The sequence below is a fragment of the Theropithecus gelada genome, chromosome 17 (genome assembly GCF_003255815.1).
Source record: "Theropithecus gelada isolate Dixy chromosome 17, Tgel_1.0, whole genome shotgun sequence".
In the NCBI taxonomy this organism is placed as follows: Eukaryota; Metazoa; Chordata; class Mammalia; order Primates; family Cercopithecidae; genus Theropithecus; species Theropithecus gelada.
In genome coordinates this window covers 73,884,110-73,895,142 of record NC_037685.1, presented here as the reverse complement: position 1 = coordinate 73,895,142, position 11,033 = coordinate 73,884,110, and the positions used below count along the sequence as shown (strand labels likewise).

Below are 11,033 nucleotides of genomic sequence, written 5' to 3'. Positions count from 1 at the left end.
CGTGACTTCCACATTACACACACTCTCTGGTTTTCTAACTCTGATGAAGCAAGTTGCCATTGGCGAGATGCCCTGTCGAGTGGCCTATGTGGCAGGGCCTATGAAAGCAGCCTCCAGCCAACAGCCAGTAAGGAACTGAGGCCCTGAGTCCACCAGGCCCCAGGGAACTGAATTCTGCCAACAATTACCGGAGTGAGCTTGGACGTGGAGCCTTTCCTGTTTGAATCTTCAAATGAGACCACAGCCTCAGTGGACACTTTGATTTCAGCCTTGTGTAGGACCATGAGCCAGCAGCCTCAGCTAAGCCATGTCTAGATGCCTGACTACAGAAAGTGTGAGGTAGTAAATATTGTTGTTTTAAGACATGAAATTTTGGAGTAATTTATTATGCAGCAATCAATAAATAATACAGTGCATAAAGATTTTGGTAGCGGTGATAGGGTGTTGATTTCTGAACCTGAAGAGCAATACAAACAAGGAAAGGTAAGAAGTTAATGAGTACACACTGAATTCATACCACAGTTTTTTCCAGGGATGGTCCTTCCTGCAGGGGTTACTTCTTTTTCCTTTTCCTCACTTCCTCTAATTCCTGTCTTTCTTCCCTAAAAATAAACTGAAGAGTTATCAGGGTTCACTGCTAAACTTAGAAATTTCTTCTGTTAAATCTCCAAGATTATCAGTATCATCACCCCATATCTATCATGATCCTCTTTCCTGAAATTTATCACTGTTACCAGTAAGAGGGTAACTGTAACTAGTAGCTGCAATGCTTGTATTTTCCACATACACAAATTCTCCTCTACCCAGCAGCTACAGTCACTAGAACACAAAAATTAAACTGTTGGACATTGTAAGAATATGGTGCAATTAGGGCTCTTCTTCATTGCTAGTGGGAGTGCAAAACGGTGCAACCACTTTGGAAAGCACTATGGCGGTATCTTATAAAATTAAGCCTAAATCTGCTATGTGACTTAGTAATTGTGCTCCTAGGAAACTATCCAGGAGAAATAAAAACTTAGGTTCATGCAAAGGCCTACATTTAAAATTTATAGAAGTTTTATGCCTCATAGTCCAAAAACTCCAAATGCTCATCAACCAGGGACTGGATAAGCAAACTGTGGTGTATCCATACAATGGAATGTAACTCAGCAAAGAAAAGGAACAAACTGCTGACACATGCAACATGAGGACCCTCAATAGCATCATGCTAGTGAGAGAAACCAGGTGTAAAACACTATACTCTGACTCCAATTATGCAAAATTCTAGAGAAGGCAAAATTAGAGTGATAGAGAATAGCTCAGTGATTTCCATGGGGCCAGACTTTAGGGGAGGAGATTGATTGCAAAAGGATAGGGTAACATTTGGGTAGTGAAAACGTTCTATGTCAATTGTGGTGGTTATGTGACTGTATGCATTTGTCAAGATTCATTAAACTTTTAACCTCTATGAAAAACAGTATGGAGATTTCTCAAAGAAATAAAAATAGAACTACTAGTCCACCTAGCAATGCTACAGCTGGGCATCTACCCAAAGGAAAAGAAATTGTTTTCTCAAAAGGACATCTGCATTCATATGTTTATCATAGCACTATTCACAATAGCAAAGTCATAGTATCAACCTAAGTGTCCATCAACAGTGGATTGGATTTAAAAAATGTAATACATACACACACACACACACACACCCCATGGAATACTATGCAGCCATAAAAAGGAATAAAACATGTCCTTTGCAGCAACATGAATTCAGCTGGAGGCCATTATCCACAATCAATTAATGCAGAAACAGAAAATCAAATACCACATATTCTCACTTATAAGTGAAAAGTAAACAAAGGGTACATTTGGATATAAAAATGGAAACAATAGATACTGATGACTCCAACAGATAGAGAGGGATGGGGACAAGGGTCGAAAAGTGACCTATTGGGTACTATATTTACTATTTAGGTGATGGGTTCTATAGAAATCCAAACCCCAGCATTATGAAATATACCCATGTAACACACCTGCATGTGTACCCACTGAATCTATATTTTTTTTAAAAAAAGAGGGAATACATATACAAGCAAAAATAGACTATAAAAGCTGATTACAAAAAAGATTTATAACAAAGTTACATAGATCTTGAAATTAAAATATAGTAATTGAAATGAAGAAAAATTCATTGAACTTCGAGTGCATTTATTGTATATAAATGATGCATAAAAATTGTTTTAAAAACTCTAAACTGCCACATAGAATCAAAAATTGAAGTATTTCAGGTTATGTTTCTTGTCTTTACAATCATGGCACAATCATTGCTCATTTCAAATCTATCATTTAAATGCAAGAGTATATAGTACTACAGGGGCTAGAGACACATGAGCTGATACTGTATGTACTGAGAGCTGACCATATAGCAGGAAGTTCTCTGAATTACTTTCCATGTGGAGTAAAATGGTTATTGAAGAAAAGCCATACAAATGCGCTACTTTGAAGCTTACATATATGTATTATTTAAAACTCAACGGTAACCTCAGAAATTGTTTAGAACCTAGTCCAATAAAAGATTTTGGGGGATGAATATTTTATCACTGATATTATTTAGAATTGCTGGCTTGTGGTGGTAATAAAAAATAGTTCAACTTGTAGTCAGCTTTATTATTGTTTTAAAATTCTTTCCAGTGTACCCTCTATTGCCTGCCCCTTGTGGGGTAGACTCACATCTCTCCTTGATATTCTACTGCTACTCCTCATCAACAATTGTGGGTTCCTGGGACCCTAGAACAATATCACAAAGCCAGAGGCCAGTCTGACTTGCAGAATCTTTGAAGGCCTCGTTATTATTCAAAGAGTGTTATTGATTGCCTACCGCAACCAGGGGCCATTCTAGGTGCTAGCAATTTCAGGTGAAACAGTCTCTGATCTCCAGGACTTAAGTTCTGATAATGTATATTGACATTGTGAGTTCTAGCAATAGCATTTTCTCTAACAGTTAAAAGTGGTAGCCTTTGCTAAAAGTTACAGGTTGTCCTCTCTTCCTTCCCCTTTGTTTATCTTTCTCGATGTCCTCCCAGGTACACCCCTTTCTCCCAGCACCATAACCAATTACATTTCTTTAAGTTTCAAGTAAGGTACTCAAGTGCAGGGGCACATTATCTTCTTAAAAGGGAGAACCAACAAATGGAAACTTTTGTACCAACTTAAATCTATTTGTCCTTCTTGTGGACCTGTGACATTCACCTGTCAATCTGCTCTTAAAAGCCTCTATCAGATGCAAGGTGCTTCTGAGATTTTTGATACAGGGATGCAGCTTAGAATTGTAAGTGGCCTCCTTGATATTCTGCATCACTAGGTAAGGCTTACACAGCAAATACCTATGCCCATCAAAAAATAGTCTAAGATAAAAGTGCAGGCAAGCAGATCAGAGGATATAAAAGGCCCATTGTGAAAACAATGGGAAGGTTAGTATAGGCCAAGTTAGGTCTCCCACCAACCTCTCTGCTTTATGAAACTATCATGCAGCTCATCCCAGTCCCACTGAAGTCTTTTCTTCTTTTAAGTCTATGTAACAATTTCTAACTTAGAACTATAAAGGTATTTAGAATACATGTCAGGGCCAGAATTTGCAGAGGTCAAGAAGCGTCTTTATGATTAAGTGAATGATCCCAGCAAGGTCAGTATTAGTTTCCTCAAGACTTCTTATCAGACTAGTGGGCCAACCACGCTTCCCATTCCTCCCAAAGAAAAGTCAGACAGGAGCTCAGAAGTAGTGCTGGACCTCAATACTAGTTTTCAGAATCTCATGACAAATTTTATATGTTATATGTTCATGATTGCAAAGAGAAGATAATGATTTTTTTCTGATAATAATGCAGCATATTCCTTTCAGATCAATGTTAGCACATCTCTTGTCAATCAAGTTTATATTCCACATCAACCAATTCCTTTCATAGGCATTAGCTGATTTGAATGGGGTGATGTATTTTAAAATGATGAGGAAGAAGCATTTTTTTTGTTTGTTTTGACTTTACTTGAGAACTGGTGACTGATTTTTAACACACACACAGACACACACACACATACACACATACATACACACACATACACAAAATCTCTGGTGATGAAAATAACCATTAAATATAACTAACGCAACACTATGCCATTTATATGATGAACTGACTCACTGCTATCTCACTTTTTGCTTAGTATAGTTTTGTGTACTTTGCTTAAAGCATTTGAGGCCACAGAAAGGTTGAACTTGAAATCAAGTCTTCAGGGCTATTTCACATTCTTTTAAGAGTGTTTCTTCAGCTGCCAGGGAAAGATGTGTGCATGAATTCTCTTATCCATGTCAAGGCCAGTTACAGCTGCGTAAAATCAATTCAGCTGTGGTAGACTGATAAGTGCACGTTTCAAGATGACACAAAGTGATCAAACCAGGTGAGAACTAAAAGAGCTTTGGGACCATATTAAATGCCATTGCGTGATGGGGAAGAGGAGAGGAAGGAAATGTACAGGCCAGTTGTTGCTGGGATGATATAGTTTTGTAAGCCCTCTATGATCTGTGTTAACCCCGTGTTGTTATGTATATTTTCAAAATGTATGCACGATAGTTTGCAAGAAATGGTCACCCAGTGACAGAGGACCTGGCTCCTTCTGGTCACTTGTCCCCTTTCACTGTTTTGAGGACTTCTCTGGGAGGTTCTAATTCAAAGGAAACTTTTACTTTGAAAGCTTTAAAAGTCCTTTTACTCTACGGATGTTATGTGGAAAGGCTTGCTTACTCTCGGCTCCATTGCTCTTAAACCTCTTGGTCTTGCTGGCAAAATTTTTATGAATCAGAGATTATTTTTAGGTCTGGGGTTTATATTAGAAATTATTCACTGTCATTCAACAAATATGCACTAAGCACCCACTAGATACCAGGGATACATGGGCAAACTTCCTGTTTCCAAAAATGCTGCCAAGTCTCAGTTCCTGAGCATTTGGCCCCTTTTACTTTGGGCCCTAAGTAGAACCACAGATACAGGTAGTACTGATGGACATCTTCTTGTCATGGCTGAAGTTTTCCGTGAAATGGTTCTTTGAGGAGCTACCTTGGCTGAGGCTCTCTTGGTTGAATCTCTAAGCACAAGAGCATAAGACAAGGCTTCCCGTTGAGTAATATAGCGTAAGGGAAAGAAATGAGAGAAACTTCAAAATCAGCAATTTTACAAAGCAAATAAGAAAACAAAACTGCAAACATTTACTTATGTGTACACAATTTTTTCTACTCTTGTGGTGAGCATGCCCAGATTATATGATCTTTGAAGACTGGAAGTGTATTTTTCTTCTTTTGCATTTCTCATTCAATAAGTTAATAAACACTGAGTCATTGATTAACATGTCAAATTATTTGGAAAGGGACTTGAGCCATGATATCTTCAATATCAAAACTTTCTTCAAACCGGAAAGATATGTTTGATCTCTCTCAGTGTTTCTCAACATGTAGTCTGCAGAACACCAACTGGTGAATCACTGGGCTGAGGCCACATGCTTTTTCAAAATGCTAATTAAAAATGCAGATTTATGACTCTAAAGACCTTCTGAATCAGGAACTCTGAAGGTTAAGCTTGGAAATCCGCATTTTGATAAGGTACCTGGTGGATTTTATATGCACTAAGCATTGAATACTTCCGCTTCTGGATGCATTGGCTTCTATGCAATTTTGCTATAAAAACAAAGCTACTAGATGATGCTTCTAGTGACACTTCAGACAATCATGTGGACCAGACTGAATCCTGGCTTCTCTGTTTACTATTCAATAGTTGCATGACCCTGGTCAAGCTATTTAACTTGTCCACGTTTTAGTTTTCTCTTCTGTAAACTGTAGGTCATAAAGACACCTGCCACGTAGAGGTGTTTGAGTGTTAAATACAATACCTGCAAAGTTCTTAGACCAGCACCTGACACGTAGGAAGCCCTCAATAAAAGGTACCTATTGTTATTGTTTTTATTAAATCAATTGCACAAACCACACTTTCCGTTTGTGTAAATACAAAAACAACAGCATAAAGTAGATGTGCTAAAGCCAAGTGAGTAGATTTTTGTTTAAAAAGCACTCTAGTGGAGTTAGGAGAACAGTATGATGAAGGGCAGCCAGCAACTGAAAGCATTTCCTGCCAAGAAAAGGGACTTTACAACAATTATGCCTTTCGGTAAGTTGATGCTTACAATTTGTGAAGGTCTTTCACAACCATTATTTCATTTGTGCTTCATCAAATCTAAAGAGGTTGAAAGAAGAGAGACAGCAGAGGATGGGGCTGAAAATGTATAAACTTTGGAGGTGACAGCTCTGGCTTGAAGTCCTAACTAACATTTATTTCCTGTGTGTGATCTTGATCAAGTTACATAACCTGCCTGAGCTTCCATTTTCTATGCCATAAATTGGAGATAAAATGAGATATCGTATGTAAAGCTCTTGGCACAATGTCTGGAACGTGGTCAATGAGCAATAAATGTAACTATTATTGTCATGAGTAAACCAAGTTTCTGAGTTCGCACACAGCAAGGAGCTGAGCTGTGCTTTGAGCCTCGCCTGGTTTTGTAAGCCCAGACCCACTGATTTACTTAAGTTCCCACAAATCTCAGAGAGTTGACATTTTATCACAATCCATACTTGAATTTCTTTAAACCCTATTAATTTACCCATAAAACCTTGCTTTCCATTGTCAAGAATAAGCACTTTGAAACTTGGTTAACCAACTACTATGTTGATAAAATAGCACGCCAGTAGATGCCATTGTACTTGAATTATTTATCTGGAAACGACTTCTGGCTACAGCACAAGTTGATTCCTTAGGTGCTTAGTTTGGATCACGTAGTTAAACTTACCAAGCAGCTGTTGGTGCTGAAGGCTGTGAATGTAGCGGGTCTGCAGGGCCTCCCACTGGGGCCTGGAGTTGTAAATCCTCATAATGCTGTAAAAGTAGCGCTGTTGCCCTTGGTTGAGGTCCTGTCTGAACAGAACAGGTGATTTTGATGAGTCTGTGGAGTTCCACAGCATTCAAATTGTGATGTATTGAAAGCTAACTTTTATGGAAATGAGAGGCTTCTCTTGCTAAACATATATATTTTTTTTAATGTGCAACAATTGGAAAATAACAATTGGGGAGTTTCCTCTCTTCATTTGCTTAAACAGCCTTCTGCTAATCTGTATGATGATGAAAATATGTGAGTAAAAAGTTCTAGGTAATTGTCTTGAACTGAGGGACATCTAAGGATTTACAGGATCTTATAATTTCATTGATCCTTATTGAGGAAAGTAGGTTGTAATAAGCTACACAGAGCTGAAATATGCTAGGCCTCTGGACTGGTAGAAAATTTCCCACTGAAAGTTCTCAAAAGCAAGGGAAATAGATGGATGAATAACATGGTAAGGGTTCATTATATCATTAGTAAAAAGGTGCCATGAAAACAAAGAATGTAAACAAGCTCCCTAAACAGTCAAGGAAAGTTTCCTAAATGAGATGATAATCTTATCTGAGTCTTAGATGAGGAGTTTCCTTAGGGACTAGAATACTGGTTCTCAAATGGCATACACAACACCTGGAAACCTGTTAGAAATTCTAAATTTTTTTTTTTTTTTTTTTTTTGAGTTCAAAGGGAACATAGAGTCTGATTGTGAAAAGACTGTTAGGGGAAGATGATAGAAACCTTTTGGCTATGTTAAGAGTTTAAGGATTAACTATCCTATGAGGAGCCATCAAAGTCTTTAAGGCAGTGACTCTCAACAGGAATGATTTTGACTCCCAGGGGACATTTGGCAATGACTGCGAAATGTTTTGATTGTCCTAATTGGTGAGAGGAGGAGGGGGTGCTCCTTACATTCAGTGAGTAGAGGCCTGGGATTTGCTCAGCATCCTGCAAAGCACAGGACAGCTTCCCACGCCTTTCCAACAAATGATCCAACCCAAAACACCATACTCTCAACTGACAAGTTTGTATTTGAAAAAATGGCCCTGCAGTGGAGAATGGGCTCAAGGAAAGAGATCATTGGTAGAGAGACCATTTAAAAGGCTACTTTCTTAAAGGTAGAAAGAAATAAGAAGGGTCAAGACTTCAATTACTATTACATACCTAAGATATCTTAAGTGTTCATTATATACTGTGCTCAGCATTTTGCATTCGTATTTGCATGTATTTTGCATGCATAATCTCTTAATTTTCAACAATCCAAGGAGATGAACAATTTATTCTGTTCACTTTACAGATAGGGAAATAGATAGTGGCATCAACATTCTAGAAAAATCAAGATAAAATAAGTTCACCCTAGGCCAAAAAATTCAAAACAATAATAGAGCTTTCAAAATGAGTTAGTAACTATGCAATAAAAACTAAACTTCAGATAATTATATGTAAAGGTAGAGTAAGGTGACTTTTACCTGTTAGACATTTTGTGTGGGCCTGAAATTTGTGAGTTAGCGTTTTGTTTTGTTTTTATTTTTTTGGCCTTAAACTTAATATCGAAAATCTATCTGGAGTGAAAGTAGCAAAGCCAAGTGCTTCATAATTTGAGATACTATTTCAGCTTTAGTTTCTGAAGTAGATATTTTAAAGGATAATATATTTGAAGAGAATGAATTCCACTCCTGAATAACTAATTTTGCCTTTTAAAATGATTGAGAACAAGATAATATGAAAATTGGAAGCCAATTTCAAGAGCAGAACTCCAGAGTGCAATGGGAGTTTCCAAAGCAAAAAATGCCTACTTCTTTTCCTTAGTAAAACCCTAAACTTCCTAAATGAGAAGTAGCAGGTAACATTACTAATATTCTTACCCTGTTGTTGATCCTTCCTTGAGGGTTTAGGAGAGAACTGAAATTTTTACAGCCTATTTATTAGAATGACTTTAACTAACTTTGACTAAAAGGAGCTCTTCAAAAGGCAGCCACAGTGTGGCCAATTAGTAAGTTTCCCATTGCTGACAGTGGGTCAGCCATGAAGAGGTGACCGTCTACCAGAGCTCCTGAAATGGGGCGGGTGTAGGAGGTTACCCAAGGGCTCATTAATTCACTCATGCATGGCCTTCAACATTCAGCAAGGGCTTATTTTGGGACAAATATTCTTCCTAATGCTAGGTAAACAAAGACAGCAGAAAAAGTCCTCAGACCTTGAAGGACAGACAGGTCACTCTATCTGTGAAAGAAAGGAAGAAAGAAAGAAAGAAAGAAAGAAAGAAAGAAAGAAAGAAAGAAAGAAAGAAGAAAGAAAGAAAGAAAGAAAGAAAGAAAGAAAGAAAGAAAAGAAAGAAGAGAGAGAGGAGGGAGGCAGGCCATACCTTTAGTAAGGAAGTGTCATAGATGGAGTGAGGAACTCGAATGAAAAGAAGCTGTGGAACATTCCAGAGCTTTTGTTGTCTTTTCCAGTTTTGTCCCATCGTTTATCCTGTACCTCCAAGAAACAACAAAGCATAGCGTAAAATTTCTTTTAGCTCAACCAGTTTGGGGATGTACTTAAGTAAATAAGTAAGCAAGTGAATGAATTTTTAAAAATGTAATTTGTTCTAAGGGATAGGAACATTTGCTCACATTTCCAAGTAATTGGACATCACCACACTACTTAATTCCACACCTTTTCTTAGTCTTGCCCTTTATTTATGAAAATAATTATTAATTATTTATGAAGTTAAGGGATAATTCAGAGCCCTTGTCTTTCTGTTTAACTGTTTGGAACAGCTGGGTTGTAGAGCATACTATTTTTATAATAGTAATTTTTTGATAATTTTAAATACTATCAATTATCATATCTGATTCTAAAAGTAATATATATTGTTTTGGAAGATTTGGAAGAATTTAAAAATTGAAGAAGAAAATAAGATTACTCATACAAGTTGAGCATCCCAAATCTAAAAGTCCAACATCTGAAATGCTCCAAATCCAAAACTTTTAGTGCCCACATGATGCTCAAAGGAAATGCTCATTGGAGCATATTGGATTTTGGATTTTTGGATTTGGGAGGCTCAACTAGCAAAGATAATGCAAATTTTCCAGAATAAAGAAAAAGAGAAATATCTGGAATTCAAAACACTTCTGGTCCCAAGCATTTTGGATAAGGCATACTCAACTTGTATCTAATTATCTATAATTATTGTTAGTATCTGGTTGATTTCCTTTTACTTATTTATTTATATATATTTTGTGAGACAGAGTCTCACCCTATCACCCAGGCTGGAGCACAGTGGTGTGATTATAGCTCACTGCAGTCTTGAACTCCTGGGCTCAAGCCATCCTCCCACCTCAGCCTCCTAAGTAGCTGGGACTACAGGTACACACCCCACACCCAGTTATTTTTTAAATTGTTAGTAGAGATAATGTTCCCCAGACAATGTTCTCCCTATGTTCCCCAGGCTGGTCTCAAACTCCTGGGCTCAAGTTATCCTCCACCTCAGGCTCCCAAAGTGCTGGGATTACAGGTATGAGGCACCACGTTGAGTTTCACTTTCCTCTTATTTATTTATTTTTTCTGTGTACATTGTGTGTAATTTTAGAAAAGGGAGATCATAATTTATATGTTTTGTGCACTTTCTCAGATCATTAAGTATTCCTTAAAAATATGATTTTTAATGGTAGTATAGTATGCCTTTACATCATTCTCCACTTCTTGCAAATTTAGATGTGCAATTTTATAGCATTGTACTATAAAATAAACTATTAAACTTGTCATGTTTCCACTTGCCTGACAAAGACACAGAATAAAGGAGTCACATTTGCTATGATTAAGTCTCCTTTCCTGGTGATTTAGGGTTTAGGGTCTGAAGGGTGTATAATAATATGAATTTAACAATCCAGCAAGAGTAGACATACTGGAATCAGTTGCCAAGTCACAGAGTGCAAACCCAGAGTATTTTCCCCTCTGCTTACTCCTTTGTCTTTGTTAGCGGTGTGAATTACTGAATGATAGAAAGTAAGACCACAGCAAATCAAGCATAGTAACAATCTGCTAAACATAGATTTTTATCAATACCTGCACCACGTACTAACTGAAGAATATAAACTATAATAGAGGCT

At 37.4% G+C, this 11,033-nt stretch overlaps 1 protein-coding gene across 1 annotated transcript; it reads right to left on the bottom strand.

Moving 5' to 3' along the window:
* Nucleotides 1-4,955: 4,955 nt before the first annotated feature.
* On the bottom strand, nt 4,956-9,403 carry FAM216B (family with sequence similarity 216 member B). The gene is made up of 3 exons (XM_025364006.1): nt 9,305-9,403; nt 6,855-6,979; nt 4,956-5,178 (listed from the first exon to the last, which is right to left on the bottom strand). The coding sequence occupies exons 1-3, from the start codon at nt 9,401-9,403 to the stop codon at nt 4,956-4,958; spliced, it is 447 nt and encodes a 148-aa protein (XP_025219791.1).
* Nucleotides 9,404-11,033: the final 1,630 nt, after the last annotated feature.